This window comes from Acanthochromis polyacanthus, chromosome 14 (assembly GCF_021347895.1).
Source record: "Acanthochromis polyacanthus isolate Apoly-LR-REF ecotype Palm Island chromosome 14, KAUST_Apoly_ChrSc, whole genome shotgun sequence".
In the NCBI taxonomy this organism is placed as follows: domain Eukaryota; kingdom Metazoa; phylum Chordata; class Actinopteri; family Pomacentridae; genus Acanthochromis; species Acanthochromis polyacanthus.
The window spans coordinates 3293615-3316572 of NC_067126.1; the positions used below are offsets into that span (position 1 = coordinate 3293615).

Here is a 22958-nt window from a genome sequence, read left to right on the forward strand (position 1 = left end):
AATGCAGCAGAAATGTCTCCTTTTGATCTGCAACTATTTCCAGACACTAATGATGAGAGACAGAGCTAAAGAAGTGATACTACAGTTTGTACTCAGAATATTATGTCAGTAGGCATCGTGGCTCTAGCTTCCAAAGCTTTGTACATGACTTTTTGTGCCAACGATCCTTTTAATTTTAGGAAGTTTGAGGTCGTCCATACCTGGATATACAGTGGGTACGGAAAGTATTCAGACCCTTTGAAATTTTTCACTCTGTGTCATTGCAGTCATTTGCCAAAATCAAAAAAGTTCATTTTATTTCTCATTAATGTACACTCAGCACCCCATCTTGAAAGAAAAAACAGAAATGTAGAAATTTTTGCAAATTTATTAAAAAAGAAAAACTGAAATATCACATGGTCAGAAGTATTCAGAGCCTTTGCAGCGACATTCATATGTAACTCACATGCTGTCATTTCTTCTGATCCTCCTCCAGATGGTTCTGCTTCTTTATTGGAGTCCAGCTGTGTTTAATTAAACTGATTGGACTTGATTAGGAAAGGCACACACCTGTCTATATAAGACCTTACAGCTCACAGTGCATGTCAGAGCAAATGAGAATCATGAGGTGGAAGGAACTGCCCAAGGAGCTCAGAGACAGAATTGTGGCAAGACACAGATCTGGCCAAGGTTACAAAAGAATTTCTGCAGCACTCAAGGTTCCTCAGAGCACAGTGGCCTCCATAATCCTCAAATGGAAGAAGTTTGGGACGTCCACAACTCTTCCTAGACCTGGCCGTCCAGCCAAACTGAGCAATGGTGGGAGAAGAGCCTTGGTGAGCGAGGTAAAGAAGAACCCAAAGATCACTGTGGCTGAGCTCCAGAGATGCAGTCAGGAGAGAGGAGAAAGTTCCACAAAGTCAACTATCACTGCAGCCCTCCACCAGTCGAGGCTTTATGGCAGAGTGGCCCGACGGAAGCCTCTCCTCAGTGCAAGACACATGAAAGCCGCATAGAGTTTGAAAAAACACATGAAGGACTCCCAGACTACGAGAAATAAGATTCTCTGGTCTGATGAGACCAAGATTGAACTTTTTGGTGTTAATTCTAAGCGGTATGTGTGAAGAAAAGCAGGCACTGCTCATCACCTGCCCAATACAATCCCGACAGTGAAACATGGTGGTGGGAGCATCATGTTGTGTGGGGGGGGTGTTTTTCAGCTGCAGGGACAGGACGACTGGTTGCAATTGAAGGAAGGATGAATGCGGCCAAGTACAGAGATATCCTGGAGGAAAACCTCTTCCAGAGTGCTCAGGACCTCAGACTGGGCCGAAGGTTCACCTTTCAACAGGACAATGACCCTAAGCACACAGCTAAAATAACAAAGGAGTGGCTTCACAACAACTCTGTGACCGTTCTTGACTGGCCCAGCCAGAGCCCTGACCTAAACCCAATTGAGCATCTCTGGAGAGACCTCAGAATGTCTGTCCACCAACGTTCACCATCCAACCTGACAGAACTGGAGAGGATCTGCAAGGAAGAATGTCAGAGGATCCCCAAATCCAGGTGTGAAAAACTTGTTGCGTCATTCCCAAGAAGACTCATGGCTGTACGAGCTGAAAAGGTGCTTCTACTCAATACTGAGCACAGGGTCTGAATACTTCTGAACATGTGATATTTCAGCTTTTCTTTAATACATTTGCAAAAATTTCTACATTTCTGTTTTCTTCTGTCAAGATGGGGTGCTGAGTGTACATTAATGAGAAATAAATTGAACTTTTTTGATTTTGGAAAATGGCTGCAATGACAGAGTGAAAAATTTCAAGGGGTCTGAATACTTTCTGTACCCACTGTAAGACAACTCTTTTAAAGCAACAATAATAATAACATATAATTGATAACATAATTCTTAATGTTAAACGGTTTTGTAAATTAGGGTTGCACAATCATGACCACAATGAAAAACATGAATATTTTGATCTGTGTTGACATCACAATCACTCATTTATTTTAGGGGCAAAATTATGTTTTGTTGCATATTGAAATGTGAATAAACAGACCACTGCATTCACTTCTATGTTGTGCTACATTCCTGCTGATGTACAAACTAATACGACACTTAAAATAAGGTTTCTTTATCTGAAATTAGTGCATCTTCTATTGAAGCAAAATCTAAATACAACTGCATCCCGAATGCTCCACTGAAAATCTGTTTACTGATACTATGCAACAACAGTCCATAAACGCCTCATGCAGGCTTCTACTGATACGAGGCAGCTGACCAAGAGTCTCCTCTGCTGCTGAGGATAAGTTCATTGGAGTTACCAGCCTCAGAAACCGCAAATAAACAGCATCTCGGATTAGAGCCCAGATAAATTCTTCACAAAGTTCTCGTAGCAAACACATCTCTACATCAACCGTTCAGAGGAAACTGCATGAATCAGACCTCTGTGGTCAAAAAGAAGCCACTACTGAGGATGAACAACAAGAAGAAGTGAATTGTTTGAGCCAAGAAACAAGGAATGGACATTAGACCAGTAGAAATCTGTTCTTTTGTCTGAAGAGTCCAAATCTGAGATTTTTGCTTCCACATGCAAAGTCTTTGTGAGACCAGAAAGGTGAACAGATGGTCTCTACATGCATGGTTCCTACTCTGAAGCATGGAGGAAGAGGTGTGACGGTGTGGGGGTGCTTTGCTGGTGACACTGTTGGAGATTTATTCCAAATTCAAGACACATGTACCAAGCATGGCTACCACAGCATTCTGCAGCACCACGATATCCCATCTGGTTTGCGCTTACTGGGACAATCATTTGTTTTTCAACAAGACAATGACCCCAAACACACCTCCAGGCTGTGGAAGGACTATCTGACCAAGAAGGAAAGTGATGAGTGCTGCGTCAGATGACCTGGACTTCACAAATACCCGACCCAAAACCAACTGAGATGGTTTGAGGGGAGTTGGATCACACAGTGAAGAACCAGCAGCCAACAAGTGCTCAGCATCACTGGGAAGTCCTCTGAGACTGTTGGAAAACTATTAAAAAAAAAAAAAAAAAGGAAAGAAAAACAATTTGGTTTAGGTTCAATATATCAGGGTCACTGGGTCATTGTTACTCTCAGTAACAGTGAAAAGTAAAAATGTCCATTGTTGCTGCAGTTTTCCAGAGACACTATTCTGGGACAGACAGCTTCGTGCTGTACCAGCAGCAGTGGGGGGTTTATACTGGGCTGTCAGGGTGAAGACGGACCTGAGCCAGAACAAAAAGCTCTGGATCGACCAGTCGTTATACATCCCAACCCTCATTTATGGTCATAAGTTTAGAGGAAGTGATTGAAAGAATGAGACTGCAGTCAGGATGTTTTCCGTGGCAGGGGGGCAAATTTCCTCCAAAAGGTGGCTGAGCTCAGTCTTACAGACAGGATGAGAAGCTTATAGAATTGCTCTGTTGAACTGAAACAAGTCCACTAAGGTGGTTTTGGCATCCGATTAGGATGCTTCTGGGATGTCTCTTTTTAGAAGTTTTTACAGGGACCCTCAATTGGAAAAGCCCCTGGGACAGGTTCAGAGACTGCTGGAGGGATTACATTTCTCATCTAAATGCTAAGAAAAAGAAAACCCAATCGGTCACTACCGGATCCAGGTCAATGTTTGGGTCCTTCACATAAAGAATGTACTCTTCCACTACGTCTATTAGGAATTATAGGGTTTTCTCTATTGTGCAACATTTGACTCACATTGTGACTAACTGGGGACTCTGGAAATCACATCAACGTTCATTAACAGAAGATGGTGAAAGTTGAAAATGAATGAGGAGGAGGGACTAAAACATTGTCGTAGAACAAGAGGATGTACAGAGGAGGTGGAGAAAAGAGAAAAAAACAGCTGAATAATAGAGGTTTGTTCACAACACTGCCAAAGCTGAGCAGCATCTCTTTTTCTAATGATGGGTGAAATTGAACTCTGCTTTCCAAACCTCACCTCCTCCTGTACAAAGCAGACGCGTCCACACACTGAGGCCGTGTTCATCTACATCCTGCTGTCCTTCATCGCTCTGCTGACTGCAACCCTCAACCTGCTCGTCATCATCTTCATCTCCCACTTCAAGTAGCAACACATTTATTCAACTTAAGCGAGTAATCTAATCCATGTGTAGAAATGAATAGTTAACGCAAAAGAACATTTTTAGAAGTGATAATGGATTGATCTGCCATTTTAAGCACTGCCATGATCTTTTAATTATGAAATATATTTGTGTATATATATATATATATATATATATATATATATATATATATACACACACAAATATATTTAATATATTTAATTGTTATAGTGGATACATATGATAATGCATATGCTCCTCTTTTGATGCAGGAAACTTCACACTCCCACCAACCTCCTCCTCCTCTCTCTGGCTGTCTCCGATTTCTGTGTGGGCCTCCTCATGTCCTTTCAGATTATCCTGACAGACGGCTGCTGGTTCCTCGGTGATGTCTTGTGTACTCTGTACTGTGCTTTAGACTACATTACCACCTCGGCCTCAGTAGGAACAATGGTGCTGATATCGGTTGACCGCTATGTGGCTATTTGTGACCCGCTGCATTATCACACCAAAGTCACTATGAGAAGAGCTACTGTGTGTACCTGTCTCTGCTGGGCCTGCTCAATCCTATACAACGGTGTCTTACTGAAGGACAACCTCAAACAGCCTGGCAGGTATAACTCCTGCTCTGGAGAGTGTGTGGTTGTCCTTAGCTACATGATGGGAGTTGTTGACTTAATTTTCACCTTCATCGGTCCCGTTAGTGTCATCATAGTTCTGTACGGCAGAGTATTTGTGGTGGCGTTGTCTCAGGCTCGTGCCATACACTCTCATACTGCAGCAATCACACTCCAGGGTTCAGAGACTGCTCACACCAAGAGATCAGAGCTTAAAGCAGCCAGGACTCTCGGTATAGTCATCATTGCCTTTCTGACATGTCTTTGCCCATTTTACTGTTCCTCTCTCGTAGACCAGAACAGCTTGTTTGTGGTTACATCAGTGCCCTTAGAGCTCTGGTTGTTCTACTGTAACTCTTGTCTGAACCCAGTGATCTATGCATTTTGCTACCCCTGGTTTATGAAATCTGTTAAGCTCATTCTTACATTAAAGATCTTTGATTCTGACTCCTCTGAGGCCAGCATATTATAAAAAAAAAAAACACTGTGCAGTCTCTACTAGGAAGGAATAAGAAGGAAACTGATGTCACTGAACATGCAAACCCAAAGGTCTAGATAAATATATCTCTACAGAGTTGAATGTTTCAATAAAGCTTTTATCTCCTCATGTTTAATGGTTCCGTTTTCATTTTACGTGTTAGGTAGTAATGCCGTTTGAGGTGTTTTCCTGGTTTTCCTGGCTGACCTTCTGGCTCAAAAAGTCACTGCCTCAATCAGCGAATGTTTCTCGGTCCAACCTGCCACAGTGTTTGTATGTAAAAGTGATTATTGACACTAGAATGGACTGTCAAACTCTTTCCTGTCCTGTTACATTCCAAAAACAGATCTGTCTTGATTTGACCTGAACACTTGAGCTCAAGGATGATTGTCTTTTGTCTTTTGTTAAACACACCACGTGTCAACTAGGTACAGATTTCACACGCACACACAAAATGCCTTTTGAAATCTAACAATAGAGGTATTAGTGATCATCTGTTGTGAACCAGAACCCAAACTGTAACTAACAATTACAAATCAGAATAAGTACATTTTCACATGAATGTTGCAACAGCACTGTTGCACATTTTGAGATTTTCATTAAGCTGCATTTCTTCATGATCAATTAAAATGTTGTTAGTGTAGTATACTGCTCTTATGTTGTATACAATTAGGGTTGTATATATTTTTAGTGTGTTAAATAGTCTATTTTCAATGCTGCTATTCGGAGAACACCAAACTGATTTTGATTGTTCTCTGTAACAGTGACAATAAAGATCTATTCTAAAATGTTGTTAGTATTGCTAACACATTAAAGATTCCATCACGTTAAATAATTAAGGCGAGTAAGACACTACGCTCTTTCTAAATGGAACTCATTGTGACAATAATACACCATCAACAAAAAAAAGTTGATATCTGATATGTTGTTATCACTGCATTCATCAGTAACAGGCACTTAATTATAGAGTATTTGGAAACTGGAATGTTCTGTGACAGAAGCAAGTATGAGAAGACAAAAGACCACAACAATCTGTGAGAGTATCCTCCCTCTGCTGAGAGTAAACACAGCTGTAGATGTCTATAGATATTCACCACTGTTTTCAACACCACTCACCTGAGACCTGAAGCTTCCAGGGAAACCTCTCCTTAGAATCACAGCAGTTCAGCTTCACTTTTCTCCCACAATTCCTCCACACGGTAAGAAACCTGAAGACTTTTGGCTCATTTTATGTCTGAACCTGTTTTCACTTTTCTGCCTCTTCTAAAAGCTTTAAGGACAGTCGTCTGTAATAAAAAAGTAAAATAAAATACAAAATATACTACAGATGTAGGGTACTGCTAATGAACTGATGAATTAATGCATTCCTTTATGTCCATTTTTGAAGAAATTTTTAGTCGAGGCCATGGATTGTGCAGAGAGCGACACATCTTATCTCTGTTTATCCCTCAGAGATCCATGGGTACAATTTGCCTCCAAATCCACATCCCTTCTTCTAGGTTGTGCTGCTGTCTCAGTGTTTAGTGCAGCGATGTGTCGCGTTAAGTACGTTAAATCGCAGAGCTTGTCTTTTCCAACAACACCAGTTGCTTGTTTGTGACAAACTGACAGCCTCAAAAAAAAGACATGTTTAATTTATGTGATTTTTAATTGCAGTTACAGCTCTGCACCCATCTTCACTCCCATGACTTTGGTTTGAATTCCTCATGTACAGTTATGTTGATATCTACAGGGTGAACCATAAGTTTGGGAACAAAGTTTAACTGCAGTGTCTGTTTCAGTTGGGGGTGCATGAATTCACTCTTATTTTACCCATTTTTGTTATAGCATAATAAAATAACTTAAAAGCATAGCATTTGCCGAGTGCAATAACTGGGAATAAAATGAATAGAAGCATACGGTCCAGGTATGCTGGAGCAGAACTTCTAAATGCAGGCCATCAGTGTCAGATTTCAGAACTCTGGATGGTAAAGTGTCTGACAGTTTTCATTTTTCTAAACATCCAAAAGCACTATGAGGCAACATTTACTGGCCAGTTTGAGGAACCTTCATAAGCATGAATGAAGATACATTCCAGAAGATACCAGTGTAACCAGGTGGTGGAAACGTTCACGTCTTTGTATAAGAAACAAACATGAACATGTTGAAATATGTTTGTTTTACACCAATCTGATATTCTTCTGAATATATCTGTGGCACTGATTTACTGAAATAACATTTTATTATTTGGATTATAGACTTTTCATTTGTTTCCATACTTTTGGGTCACCCTGTAGATATGTGAACATCTCTACAACAAAATCCATGATAAGTAACACAGTCCTTCATTGTTTCATAACAGACACCCTAACGTACAGCAGAAATGACCCTTTATGATACCAGTTTGCTCACTCTGTACCAAACAATAACATGGATTTAAAATTCTGTTTGCATTGTCTCCAGCATGAGACTGAAACAACATGGAATAAAAATTTATACAAATTTGCATTTCTGTGCAAATTTTGTCAAAATTGGGATCAAACGATGAGCACAAGTCACATGTGTGCAAGCAGGGAGAGGCAAGAGTTTGCCGTGTTTACAGGTAGGCTACAGTATGTGAACACTTCGGTGGATATCATAATTACTTTGATTTCACTAAGCACATATTTTTCCCCCAATATCCAAGTCATAAAGTTTGCCTCACTGTTGTTCTGATATTACCAGTTTGCAGACAATCACATCTACTGCTGGCATTTTATGGTGACAAGCATGTAAAAACAGAAGAATTTTATAATTTAAAATGGTTTTTCACTTGATTCATACACCAATATAAAATAAAGCTGGTAAGGACTATCATATTCGAAGATGAAAGATCTGAACAGCTGAGTCTGTTCTGAAATATCAAGCTCCTAGCAAGATAAGAGTTCAAAAGTAAAGGTGGCGAAACTACCCTGACGACAGCTTCAGGCTATCCTGTCAGTAATGAAGTAAATGGTTGACAGGCAGTAATTAACTGATATAAAAGATGCAAGTTTTGCTTCAAGTACAGAGTATTATGACATGCCAAGTGTTGTGTATAAAGGGATGTGTGACATGTATGTAAGGGGGTATGTGTGTATTTTTGTATTTTATTTATATTATTTTAACTTATTTATTACAAGTCTTCTATCTTACGTGTTTTTAGTAGTATGTGTTCTGTTCTATGTGTGCTGTGCAGCTTACTTTTACCTTTGTCTGAAACAAATTTCTCCCACGGGAGACAATGAAGTAAACCTTGACCTTGAATTATTCACAATGGAGAAGCAAACAATATTCAGTTTTTGTAAAAATGTATTCATCTGTGCAAATCTGTAAGGATTTTTGTAGTGGGCCTGATTTTAAAAAGCTCTGATGTGAAGACTGTTCGCTCTGACTGCCTTTCAGGTCAGCAAAATGTTCTGCTTCCTGGTTCACCTGGCTGTATTCAGCATGCTGGCAGGTAAGAATGCTTTCAGCTCAAACACTTTTTTTCCATTTTCCCCACATGTAAATGCATGGCATCTGAAAATCTCCCGCTTGGTGGGCGATCACTAAGTGGTCCGGCAGATGCGTAGGACCAACATCGCAGCTTGGCCGCAAACTTTCTCTTATATTTCGAAAACAATTGAGAGAAAAGTATTTGAGGCGAGAAATAACCTGTGCAGCTGCTGAATCTGTCCTCGTTTTAGTTCAACGTCTAGTTTAGATGTTTGACGAAAGTTTTGCGATGCGTTGGGTCTCCGCACTCCACATCGAATTTGCATAAAGTAGAAGTTGAGCCTACTTTATTCAAATGAGCTGCAGCCTGCTCCAGGGAGACGCACCGGATCACAACTCCATATGCACCGCAATGGAACCGGCATGCAACACGATGCATTTCACATAGACAATGAATGGGATGTGGGAAATGGCCGGATCTAGTGGACATCTACCGTAAGACATTCCACATGTTGAAATAGTAGATACTGAGCACACTGGTCTTTATCCTAGTACAGCATTTTTTGGAAGTAGTAAAGCAGACAAAGAGTTATTGTGCCCGGATAAAAAATACTCAAGCAAGAAAGCTCCCATAAAACAGCAATTTGTTGTTTTTATACTTTGCTCTGTCTACAGATTTAAAGTATGATGTGCTAAATATGTCATTTTAAAGGGGTGTACGCACAGGAAGAGGTTAGCAAAGGTGTGACAATTACAGACAACAAAACTGTCAATGAAATTCTGCATAATATAAATATAAATAGTAATAAATAACTGTCAGTGACTGTAAAGTGAGCAGTTATTGAGTACACTGATTTATGCATTTGCAGCCTTTTGTGGAAGTTGCAAAGCAGCCAAGGAGTTCTTGAGCCCCGCTAAAAAAAATACTAAGGCAAATAACCTCCAGTAAAAGAGCAACTTGCTGCTTCTGCACTTCACTTTACCTGTGGATTCAAGCTACAATGTGTTGAATTTGTTGAAGATATTCGGAAACTTGTTCAAATTACTATTAGCAAATAAGTGAGCAGGTATTGAGTCAACACTGAGTTCTTTAAACATTTACTGCAAAGAGACAGACAGAAATGTCCAGTTGCAGCCACCCGTCAGCTACACAGTAGAAGTTCACAAATTCGGAGAGGCTTACAAGCAGATTGTCGCGGCGTAACTGCACAGCGATTAATGCATAGAACTGAAAGCAAACTCACTTAAAAATGTCAGTGTCGTGTGAAGTACCTTGTCTCTGGGTGGTTGGTGAGATATTGCATAAGAAGCCTGTGTCTCCATATCTTCAGGTGCTGCTGCAACAAACCAGGCTTTCACCAGTTCTGGGATGATGAACATCACCTCGTGTCCAATCACCTATTACGGACAGAAATATGACAAAGTCTACGTGAGTAATACAGATTGTCATGTTTTTAAAAAATACATGGATGTCTTTTTGTCTCCAGTTTCTGTGCAGAAAGCCTCTGCCAACACCAGAATGAGAAGGTGATGTATCAGATCCAGAAACCTGTTCCAGCTGTTTGTGATGCAGATGATGGTGGTTAGGTTGATTAATGAACACATGGTTGGATGATTCCCCCCCATACTATTAGTACATGACAAATACAAAAAGACCATATTAATATAGTTACAGCTCAAATAAAAATGTCAGCACACGCAAACTGTTCAGTGTAAAATAGGCTGACAGTACTTGAACTTAATGCATCTACACAAAATCTTTGCATTTTCTTTTTTGTGACAATCTAACGCAACAACAGACACTCAAAACAACCACAAGACACTCACTGAGAAGTAAAACAATAATTAGGTCAGACAGTTCATTGTTGTAACTCGTGATGTTTCGTTCTTTGTGGAACGATAACTTCCTGGGTGTGTATAAAGCAATGACAGGCTAGGAGTTACTAGTGGTGACCTCAGGTGAGGCAAGGCACCTACACCTGTGAATTTAACGACACTAAAACGCGAGTGTACACTTCAGTAATTATCATGAGGTTTATCATGAAAACCAGTTAATGCGTTAGAATAGAATTTTGCTTATCAGCTTGTGCATGAATGTAAAATGAGCCTTTAAAAATACTCTTGTTACTGGTGTTTGTTATTTGCGTCTCCTCCCTGTGAACAGGTGGCCTTCAGTGCAGACAGATTTGCAGTTTGCTTCAATGGCTTATACACACCTGGAATCAAAAACGACTGTATTTTAATGTCTGGAGGAACAGCTGACAGAGGTGGCCTGGCAGTGCTCACCAGAGAAATACCAACTGGGTCAGGGGTTCACAAACTTCTGCCAAACCTGAAGAATGCTGGGAAATGTGTCAACGTAATACCACTGAAAGACAGCCAACAATCTGAAGTGAGTGTCAGTTCCACTCTTGTGAATTCTCTTGACACGTGTTACCACCTTTCAGAGTACATCCTAACCTTTAATTTTAATGTTACTAACCTGCCTATTTGTTATTTTACGTTGTTGTATGCAAGCTGCTGAACACTTGAAATTCCCTCAGGATTAATGAAGTATCTGTCTGTCTATCTATCACGTGTATTTCCTGCTTTACTGCAGCACAGTAGTAAATGTAATTCCCTGTTGTCAGATTGGACAAGTTGAGCTTGGCAACTTAGGGACTCAAGCAATTCTGGGAATCAAGACGTATTCTGGGTACACAAATGTTGATGTGGTAGGTGTTTCCTACAAATTTGCATTCAGGTGGTCATAAAAGTGTCCATGAATCTCTTTTAGTGTAAATATGTTCTCACAGGTGAATATATCACATTAACTAAATCTAAACATTGAACATGGAGTCATATTTGTTCTATTTGTGTTTAAACTGGACATTTTTTGCTACTTTCCAGGAGGCAGATGCACTGGTAAATGGCCTTACAGTTTCTACTCTAAAATTCCAGACTGCTCAAACGAATAAAGGCGTCGTCACAGATATGAGTGGCTGCAGACTGTCAGGTGGAATTTAAGGCCTGAAAAACAAAACTGTCATTTATTAAAATGTTTTAGTTATTTCACCAACATATTTTCCTAACTTCTAGGTGTTGTTTATAAGACAAATACAACAGTAAAGGACCCAAACATCTGCTCTACTGTAACCTGTGATGTCAATGGAGTCGCTACTGCTGTCAGTGACTGTGGTCCAATGGAGCGCTGCCAAGGCAATGGCAGGTAAATAATGAAGGGATTAATCCAAAGAAAGACTCTCTAAAATTTAACAAAATACAAATTTGACGAGGACTTCATCAAGGAGGACTTTGGTGCATTTCATCCTGACGTACGCCCCATGAATGTGGCTGTTGGTGTTATCCTAACTCTGCCCCTTTCACAGAACAGTTTATCACATGCAACTGAAACATAACCAGCTTGATGGGAAAGAAAATCTAAAACATACTGTGATGTTTGACCTCTACACTGTCACATCTGCCAGCTTACACATCTTCCTGTCAGGAATTTGCATTTTCTACAGATTTCTTGATCCAGTATTTTTTTTCTTTTCCCTCGATTCGATCAAAGTCACTCAGTATTTTCTGTCTGCCGATGCCCAATGTCATGTTCCCAGTTAATCCATACCAAGTTATGTGTTGGTAAGCAGAGAGCATTGTGGATGTTTTGCTAAGTGGCATCATGACAAAGTCTTCTGTGAATGGCCTTTAGTTAGTAAATTATTTAAATTTACAACACATGGGTTGCAGACGTGGAAAACTCTCGTTGGCCAATACCAACCAACTGGAAAATGCAGAGTGTTTTCAGTGTGTCAGACTTACCTAACGCCAACGTTGTTTTTTTCTGTCCATGCCTCTTTCAGCTGCATCTTGAACACTGTGTGCACTGTGGCCGGCTCCATCGTCATCGATTTCGTAGGCAGAGTTCACTCTGTTCCTGATCGCTGTGGATACAGTCTCCTGAAACCTTCGCTCATCCCAGGGTTCCAGGTGTTTGGGGTTTTCCAGGAAAGACGCCGTAGAGATGTTAGCTTCGTGGACCGTGTGATATTGCAGCTGGATGGGAAAGGCCTTCAGATTTCTCTGGAACAAGGCGGGAGAGTTCAGGTAAGTACTGCGATAGTCCTACCATTATGTTAAGGAGCACACACTTACATTCAGAAATCACCACATCTTTCAGACCTCATAAATTAACTACAAAAGCACTCAGAGAGAGCGCAGACCTCCACCAAGGCTAGAGAGGAAAACAGGAAACCCATGCAGTAAAGGATCATGACCTGGAATTAAACCTGCATCTCTGACACAGTTCTGTTTATGAATCACCTTCTTAACCAGTTGAGCTATCTGGACACCTTGCTCCAATTTGTTGGACGACATACTAATCTATGATGTTTTTGTCATATTTTGGACCACACACTAAAAAAAACATACTAAAAAACCAGAATCCAGGATCCTTTCCGGATTGGCACCAAAATTAAATCAGCTCTTCCTCTTACCATAGTCTACATCCCCTCAAAATTTCATCTGAATCTGCCCAGGTGTTTTTGAGTTGGAATGACTGATCTTGCTAACAGACGGACACACAAACGCCGGGTGTCACATAACCTCCTTGGCGGAGGTAATGATGTGCTGTTCCAGGCAGCTGCTGATGAAGGAGGTCACAGGCCCTAATGTAGGCTGTACATGTGTCCCCCATCATTTAACATTAGTCAAGACAAAAACAGAAAGAATTCAGACATGTTTGAAGAATAGGTGGCTTGCAAATGACGTCACATCCTCCTCATTACCTATGCATATCATGAAGTGGTGGTCAGCGGAGCTGATTGTTGACTGCAGCGAGCGTGGCTAACGTTCACTCATCGGTCAAAAATGCCTTTTGCGTGTGTCGTTTTAGGTTGTTCTAATCGATCAAATCGCGAAATTGATAAAGGATACTTCAGGGTTCCTCGTGAAGAGATTAAAAAAGGGCCTCGCACTAAGGATTTTATGAAAAGATGCAGAGAAAAATGGCTCACTAACATTTCCTTAAGTTTGAAGGGAGCGGAGTCAAAGAATGCCAGAGTCTGTGGCGATCACTTCGTTAAAGGTTAGTGATTATTATGATATACATGCTTAGAGCCTTTCTGTGCTGGTTTTAAGACCCATTCTTTAAAGATTGGTAACACTAACTACCCACTTAACAAATGAAATGCAAGACTGTCTTATCAGTTAGTAAATTATTAACCGGTTCAATGCTTAACACCAATAATCAATTAACCATTATTAAACATTCCTCGTTATAGTGTATGGACCCTTGAAAGTTTAATGCAGTCCAATCTGACTGAACACATGAAAATGCACATAACACAAGTATATACTAAAATATATACATCTTCACTAAGCTGTACTTGATTTAACACAAGTGAAGAATTCACAAAAAAATAAAAAATCAGCAAGTGCACAACAAAAAACAGAAATGTGCTGGAAATAAAGAAAACACCAAAAAAAAATTTTTAAAAACTGAGTCTGTCATGACAGGAATTTGTCCACTGTCTAAATATCACTACTCTGTGCATTTCCACACAATATATATGGCTTATAAAACTCCTAGTAGGGTATTGAAAGGAAGGAAATCTGGAGTATTGCTTCCCTTCAGCCCCTGGAGGGCAGACCACAGCACGCTGTGACAGGAAGCTCTACATGTCAAATATGGTGGCTTTCTTTGGCACTTCCACACTCTGAGTCCTCGGTAGAGCCAATAACATTTGACGTGTAACTTCTCGGTTCTCCTGTCATGTCATTTAAAAGACAGGAAGTGATTACAAATAATAAAAGAGTAAATTTGTCCTCTGCTTTGTTTATCTGTGGTGATGAAGCTGAACAACACAGTACTGACACTCACGGCCACAGCTCAGGTGGTCCATGGTGTGGAGCTCTCCAAGGACCGGACAGGGGTGACTGCTCAGATATCGGCCTCCAACTACACCGTTTCTGTCCACTTTGATGGCGACACCGCACTAATCCACATGACAGGTACGCACTAATGAAACCCTGAAGCCTGAAGGCGGTCCAGCAGATGTGATGAAATTATAGTTCCTACCATGTTCTTCTACTCTCCCTCATTCATCAAACACAAACAGAAGCTTTCACAAAGGCAGCTTTCTCTTTGCAGATGAGACAGGAATGACTTTAATGAGCATGCACACTCACACAGGTGTTCTGGTTCACTGAACATCTGCTCAGGTGGGGGGTGGGCTGAGTCATGGTGTCAAATTCACCCCAACCCGACAGGTGTTGGGGATAAAGACGTCATGGAGGTTGAGTCTCTGCATGCCCCCACACAGTAAAAAGGGCCTAATCAGGCACAAATGATTAAAACAGCATATGGGACACAATCATGAATGGTCCAGGTTTAATGAATGTTCCACTATACACATCTCCAGCTCTTTTTGCCTCAATTAATTCTAAATCAACATAGAAAGCTAGTATTTTCAGCAGATTAAACCACTGCAAGTCAGCTGCTGCTTATAGGTGATCTGCATGTCGGTTGTTGTGCTGTGATAAACAAACTGCTGATTGTAAAGTTTAAAATCCACTTTTTGTCCATCAGTTTGAACAAAACGTAGAAGCACCAATGATTTCCTTCACATCAGTTTGGATTTGACTCAGAGTAAATGTAGATTAATCATTAAATAGGTGGGAGTCTGTCATAGTGAGGGATACATGTTTGATGTGCCTTTTCTGGTTGTATTTTTAATTTATTACTGAATTACTAAATTCCATGAGTTCCAAAAAACAAAACTTTTGGATGGTTAATAATAAGTGTGTTTTATTCTCTAGTTTTACATCAGATCACTAACAATGTGATCTAATGTAAAAGTGATGTGTGCATTATGCACACTGACACTCAAAACAGGATCTGTAACATAAATACTATACATAAATACAGCAAAAGTCCACTGTAAACGTTCATTGAGCTTTCTTACATCCTCTCCTGAAACTCTCCAGGACCAAGTGGAGCACCTGTGCACGGTTTATGTGGTAATTCAAGCAGAACTCTGAGTGAAGACAGGGTTTCTGACCACAGTTCCAATGAGTAAGATCTCAAACATCTCATGGACTACTATTGCCTTCTACTGTGAACCTATGGCCAGACTTTGACCTTATGTTGTTCGTTTCCCCACAGCTGTGAGATAAAATATGACGATGCTGATGACAATACAATCAACTGCAACGCCTCCACTAAATGGTAAATACAAAGTTCACTCAGGTCACAGAATTGCACAAAAACAGAACCTACACACATTATTATTACAATAATTCGTCTATTGTTGGAAATTTGTGCCTTTTTCTGCTTTTTTGAACCGGTGGAACAGGTGTAACCTCCTGAGATGGACTCCCTTCACTGCTTGCAACATGTACATCGACCCACAGCCCTTCATCACTGCCTGCACACAAACTTTATGCAAATACTCTCCAGTGGACGGCCTCATGTGCCAGTTCCCGGACGCCTATGCTCGGGTCTGCAAGCACCTCAGCAATGTCACGATGAAGGACTGGAGGTTAAACACCAGCTGCTGTAAGACCGTGTCTCACTGCGTTCTACATCTCAAAATACGCTGACATGAACTCTTAACTGTTTAATTACAAGACATCTCTTTTCCAGCTTTTGAAGTTTTGTGCCACCTTTTACTTGCCTGCAGATGTAATTCTGTTTTAAGTAGCTTTTCACTTTATTTTCAAGTGATTTTCTCTAGATTGCAAAAACAAATTGTAATTTGACCTGTTGGTCTTATCGCCCACCTCTACTGCAGAAAATCTCCTACAACTGCGATTTGTTTGACTACATTAGTGCACTGCAAAGATGAAGTCAGACTTGAACAATGTAACCATAATATTCACATTGCTCTTGCATCAAAAACTATTTGATGAAGAAATGATAACAGACTAGAAATTTGATTAGTTTGTGTAAATAAACACTTTTAAATAAGCAGTGTTCTTCTCAGCAGCTTTTCCTGCAGCGTTTCAAATTGATTAATCCTTCATTGTCCGTGTGTTTGCAGCTGCTGCTCCTCAAACCTCCTGTCAGGACAAGCTCTGCAGTGATCATGAGTTCTGTGGTGAAGACAACATCAGTGGGGAAACTCGCTGCCACTGCCGGGCCATTTTTGCCTCCAAGTATAAACCGACAAATAGCTTTGGTAAGTCGGCTGTGATATACGGTATGACTGATGCAGTTGTGTTGGCTGCTTTAAAGGGGACATATTATGCAAATCTCACTTTGTGAAAGTTTTCTTATAGTAGTGTGTGTTGCAGTAGCTCATTATGAGGTTTGAATTTGCAAACTGTCTGTTTCCTCCCTGCCTTGCTACACCACGTTTTCTGAATATGCCTGCTCAAACGTCTGAGTTTGAGTTGGTTCCGCTTATGATGAAATAAGCGGATTTAACTCCTCCCCCTGACTGTGCCCCACCCCCACCCCCACCCCTCCACCCCGCATGGCCACACTGTCCTACAAGCGTGCATTGTCCTGGGTGAGGGAGGGGGTTCTGGAGTGGCGGTTCCCTCCCAGTGCCACTCTTCTCTCGTTTCCCAGAGCTCGGCTTCTCGGTGCGGGTGCCGGGCAGTCTCATGTGAAGTGACCAGGCTCATGGCACCGGTAGCAGCCGTCTGGAGAGCGGCGGCAGCGGCGCCAGTCGGCTCCCCGCTCTCGGCTGGTGGTGGAAGGCGGCTGGCTGCCGGAGCATCTCTCCTTCTAGCGGCAACGGCGCCGAGTGGCTCCCCGCTCTCGGCTGGTGGTGGAAGGCGGCTGACAGCTTGTTGTAAGCCGCGTCCTCTCCCAGAGAGGGGAGGGGGAGTGAACAGATGCGTTCATTTGCATACCTGGAAGCAGGCCCAGAAACAGCTTGTTCTGAAGAGGGCCGGTGAGAGTGACTTTTTCGACCGCTGAAACTCCGAACAAAGGATGATTTTGGGGCGAACAAACTTAAATACTATGTTTTTGGGCTTCTGAGACCTACATGACGTGACTGAAAAATAGCATAATATAGGACCTTTAAATGCAGAGTGGAATGGTGTCACTGAGTCAAAACCATTTCAGATTCATGGAATAACTGGTGCATCAACTGACATCAGGAATAGGATCAGATCAAGACACTGACCTGATGTTTTTACACCCAATGATGAGGTGCCATCATTAACTTAATGGAAAAAAATCTTGCTTTGTTTCAGTTTGACGGACTAAAACTGCCTTGTGTTGTAACATTGCGTGGCCAACCATAGACATGTCACAGTACTATTGATGAGCCATTTAACTTCCCAGTGTTCTTTCATTCCTGTATTAACATTCAGGAAGATATTCACTGTAAAAACAAAACCCTCATAAAACTGTAAACGAGCTTAAACGCTGAAAAAACTAGTGCATGTTCCTGTTTTAGTGTTTTGGGACAGGAGCTGAGTGAACGTAATGCTTTGTTGTGGGTGTTCAGGTGAACCGATCGTCTGTGGGGATAAATCTGCTTCGATAACTCTGGCTAACTGTCTCCTGGAGGACGACGGCATCGACTACTCCATCTTACACCTGAATGATCAGGACTGCAAAGCCAAAATGGACAATCTGACCCATATGGTGACATTCAGCTTCAACAGCAGCAACACTTGTGGTACGGTGATCATGGTGGGTTTCCTCTTAGTTACTAGATTTATTCTCAGTTCTAACACGTGATTTGCTCTGGTTTGACATTACTTACACTACAGTCACAATATTTTTAATAGATGATCTCCTAGCCCTTCATTTTACACTTCAGGAATATGATTTTACATGCCTGCTGTTTGTTGTATGTAACTCTTCTACTCTGGATAACAGCTGCAACATCTAAGAGTTTTCACAGGTTGTCACTGTACATAAATTGAAACCAAAACATCTGGATCACTCCCTTGTAGCAGGCTGTGAGTTCAGGGAGTGCTTGATTTAATATGCAGGAGAGTTTAATAAGAACAGAACTAATTCTAAACACCAATACTGCGGTTAAGTCATGCATATTTGATTGCAGGAAGCCAAACGTGTGATCGGGATTAGTATGTCATTGATTGTGCAGCCCTAATGTGACGTAAAATGTATCAGCTGTTACAAGAGGTTCACATGAATGTGCAGTAACAATGTCTGTGTCCATGTGAACCTGCAGGCAAACAACAGCCAAATCATCTACAAGAACACCATCATGACACAGAACATCTCCATGTTTGGCCCAATCACCCGTCATGGTCCAGTGCGTATCGACTTCTCCTGTTATTACAGCCAGCCAGATGTCAAGAGTTTGGGCATCAAACTCAAACACAGGTGGGTGTAGAGCATGTAGTTCCAGATGTCACCTTTTTTTTTTTTTTTTTAATCAAGAGAAGTTCTGACTGAGCTTCATGTCTGTGTGTAGACTCAAGCTGCAGTTAGAAACTATTTCTTTGCCTTTCAGCTCCGTGAACCAGCAGATTACTTCAGGAGAATATGTTTATAATCTGACCATGAAGGCCTACACCAGCGCTGACCGCCTCAAAGCCATCGAGTACAGCACCGACATCGAACTGAATCAACAACTCTGGGTGGAACTGAAGACGGACGGGCTGGATGAAAACCTGCTCGCCATAGTGACCGACTCCTGCTGGGCAACCAATCAACCTTCACCAGTTGGAAGTCTGAGATACGATCTGATCATAAACGGGTGAGGCACGCAAAGATGCTCACGGAGATCAAACAGTCCTTGTTGCTGCTGGCCAGTCCCTGCTAATTCCTGTTTCTGAGCAGCTGCCCCAACCCGACTGATGAGACGATAAAGACAGAGGGAAACGGACAGGGAACGTCCAACTACTTCTCTTTCAACATGTTCCAGTTCACTGGCAAGACTGGCGACGTCTACTTGCACTGCAAAGTAGTGCTGTGTATCCGGCAAGGAAATACCTGCACCCCAGTAGGCCAAACTCTTTCATATATTCACATACGGTTTTAAATTCAACAATACTGACACAAAACATGCAGTTTGTTCATTTAAAGGGTGATTTTGTTTGGACTGCTGTGGTGTCTGTGCTGAAATACCCCTAAAACTGAATTTCTGTCTTTTAACTGGCTCCCAGAGCTGCAGCCAGGGTGAGAGAAGGCGCAGATCTGCCCTGCCAAAATATGAGGATAAACACCCGGCATTCATCACCATGGCCTGGACTTCTTAGGTCTGTGCACTCATCCCATGAACACCACGCATCTCTGAAACGGTCTTTCATGAGCTTGTTAATACAGCCCTGCTGTGCAGCACGCACACACACCCCACGAATTACATGCACTCACAAGGAAACACCGTCATTACATCCCATAATATCCCAAGATTTTGACCTCATCACGATTCACTGTAGACGTCTAGAATTTTATATCTGAAAAATTCCCTAAAGACAATGGGCAAACCCCAAAAATACAGAAATAGAGTACTTTCATGGGTTACTCTATCTCAAATCATCAGGGACCTTCTGCCTGACCAACTATGGTTTCCTTTAAACTTGTTTATCAACTTTTAGATTTATTTGAAATGGTATCTATGAAATTTTAGATTGACTTATCAAGCACTTTCTAAGATAACACTTTTTAAAAATTGTCATGAAGTTTATGCCTTTTTTTCATTTTTGTCACGAAGTATGTCAAACAAAAACTATTCTGCTTGTTTTGTTCTTTTTTATTGTGAAATACAGCCACATGTGGTTCACAAAATATCACATGGTGGCTCCTGCATTGTCAGTTTTTTTCTAAATGCGTTCGCAAAGACAGAATTTTTCGTCACAGCTAGAACTGTTTTATTTATATTTCAACTCACTTAAATTCTGAGATGCTTTGACCAAGCTCCAAATTTGCTAATTCTGAATGAATGATAAAATAATAGGTGATTATTTAAGGTTTTTTCTTTATTAAGTCCTGAGATATTGTTGTTCAAACAGCCTCAAATTTTAAAAAAATGTTGACGTGTTAGACATATTCAGCTAAGGAATCACAAATGTCTGAACAAATATCCACATTATATTCTATAATATTATATTATATAATTAGACATGCTCAAGCAGAAATTGTTTGAAAAAATTTTATGACTTGAGATGAATGATCCCAGTTTAAGTTTGGGTAACAGGACAAATCTGCACAACACACTGAATAACAACAAACAACGACTTTCTTCCTTCTTAGGTTTCAACAGAGATGTGATTTCATCAAGAAGATCAAGCCGTTTCCTGCTTTGGCTTTGTCCTAGTGAAGAGTAACTCATCGTTGTTGTGCATCTATGCACTACAACAGTCTTTATCTCACTATATAACACGTTTTATCTAGTTTTGGGGTTCTGAAGTATTTTTTCCTGGCAGCATAGACAGCCTAAAAGAAATCACCAGCTGATACTTGCACACTTGAATGGAATATGTTTCAGCAGAATGTGTGGCAGTTTCTTCCTTTGTCATTTACAGGTTTACAAAAGTGACACACTGATTATTTCATACTGATTTTGGAGGAGGGTAAAAGCATCTTTATATTTCTGTGGTTAATGTTAGAATCTGAAAAGGGTTCCTGTAGAGGTTTACTGCTAATTGGGGACATTCTACTAATCATGTTTGAACACAGCTATACAAAAATCTGTGGGACTGTTTGATGTGAAAACCTGCATGTAGTTTAGTCCGTGGCTTACATGTACTTATGTTTTATCTACCTTTATCATGTATGTGTATGACCAATAAAAAGGGCAGACGTATCAGAATATCACAAGATCTTTGCATTTCTTTTTAGGTGCAAAACTACATTTTGGCATGTTACATCATAATTTTGCTCTTTACCTCGAAGAAGGTACCTGTACACAGTCATGTGGACCGACATTGTTCCGCTATGCTGGATGGTCAAGCTGTTCATTTGAGTTGGACCGTGGATTGCTTGAAAAGCGGACGACAGCATATGGCAGCAGCAGGCCGAGTTTAAAGCTAGCAGCAGACAGTTTCCAGCAGCCTTCAGTCTGTGGAGGAAGTTAAAGAAACATAATTTGTTAAAATGTTATCAGACACATTTATTAGCTCGTACGCAGTCTCCAATAGTGTTGATTTTAACAGAAAAGTCTACTAAAATGCTATTCAGGATCTAAGTTCATGGCTCCGCATCCAATGTACATGAATTCTTATCAGTATAATTTTGACACCGTGTATAAATCAGCTGGTCAGACCTGACACTCTACATAAAAACATCAAAGCATCTATAAACTGTGAAACGCAGAGGAAATTTAAAAAAAAAAGATAACAATTTTCATTAGAGATCAGTCAGACATCCAGACTGTCGGGGCTGAAACATTAGCATTAGAATTAGCATAACGGGTATTTTACATGGCACTGATTAGCACTGCAACTAGCGGACATGACCCACTGAGTCTAACAATAGCGCAAATTAGCATCACGGCTAGCAGACTTTTTAAGCTAGCTGGCTACACTTTCAGAGTTTCCACTTACCAATGCAGATACACCACGCTGGGAAAGAAGCTTAGTTTACAACCAGACTGTGGTTTTATCTTGGAACATGACAGAGAAACACACCGAAGAGCACAACATGAACTTAAAATGGCCTTTCTGAATGTTCAGTTGAGGTTCTTACCAGTAAATTAAAAAGCTTCAATGAAAATCCAGCTAAAACCGGTTCTGTACCCTTTGACCGTTACGACCTTTGATCTGACCAATCAGGGTGCAGTCAGAAAGTGGGCCGAACTATCTGATTGGCTAGTTTGAATTTACTGTCTATTCATTTTGAGATGTATTGTTATTTGTCATCTTAAGAAGGTTTAACTTTAATTTATGTATTTGAAAAGTGGTTTCTGGACCAGTTTCAACTGTTAAGTTCCATAATAACATTTTTTGAGGAGTTTCAGTCTGGATTTAGAACTTTAAGGGACACACAAACTGCCCTACTCAAAGCAACCCACAACTTCACTAGATTATCTCTTGGTGGCCTCTGCTGAAGGTCTCTGTCTGTTACAAGTAAGTCACTCTTCCCTAATGTCACTAATATAAAAGGGAAAATAAGATGATAATATACTAATATTTTGAATAAAACACAAAATGGTACACATAAACTAAGCACTAAATGTTTGGATTTCTTAGTTTTTAATGTATATTTTTGAAGTCATAAATTAAATTAGCAATTATTTATATTGTAGGATCTTAGGAGTTTATTATCGTGACGAAAAGTTACATTTTATATCATTTCATTTGTCATAAGTTAAGTGTCACATTAGATTTCACCAAAGGTTCTTGTCTTTGGACTTCTTTTAAATCTCCACGTGCTACATCTCTTATTCTTGACTTTTGACTTCTAGTTCTGCACCAGGACCCCTC

The 22958-nt window shown here is 40.6% G+C and overlaps 2 protein-coding genes across 2 annotated transcripts; both read left to right on the forward strand.

The window, feature by feature from the left end:
• Nucleotides 1–3926: 3926 nt before the first annotated feature.
• On the forward strand, nucleotides 3927–5174 carry LOC110968453 (trace amine-associated receptor 13c-like). The gene is made up of 2 exons (XM_022218338.2): nucleotides 3927–4087; nucleotides 4358–5174. The coding sequence occupies exons 1-2, from the start codon at nucleotides 3927–3929 to the stop codon at nucleotides 5172–5174; spliced, it is 978 nt and encodes a 325-aa protein (XP_022074030.2).
• A 3417-nt stretch (nucleotides 5175–8591) lies between these two features.
• LOC110968451 (alpha-tectorin-like) lies at nucleotides 8592–19793 on the forward strand. The gene is made up of 14 exons (XM_051959388.1): nucleotides 8592–8637; nucleotides 9947–10044; nucleotides 11726–11823; nucleotides 12461–12704; nucleotides 14453–14609; nucleotides 15585–15672; nucleotides 15763–15825; nucleotides 15953–16155; nucleotides 16640–16777; nucleotides 18065–18252; nucleotides 18761–18915; nucleotides 19046–19291; nucleotides 19375–19537; nucleotides 19701–19793. Exons 1-14 carry the CDS (start codon nucleotides 8592–8594, stop codon nucleotides 19791–19793), a joined length of 1980 nt encoding a protein of 659 aa, XP_051815348.1.
• The last annotated feature ends 3165 nt before the right edge of the window (nucleotides 19794–22958 follow it).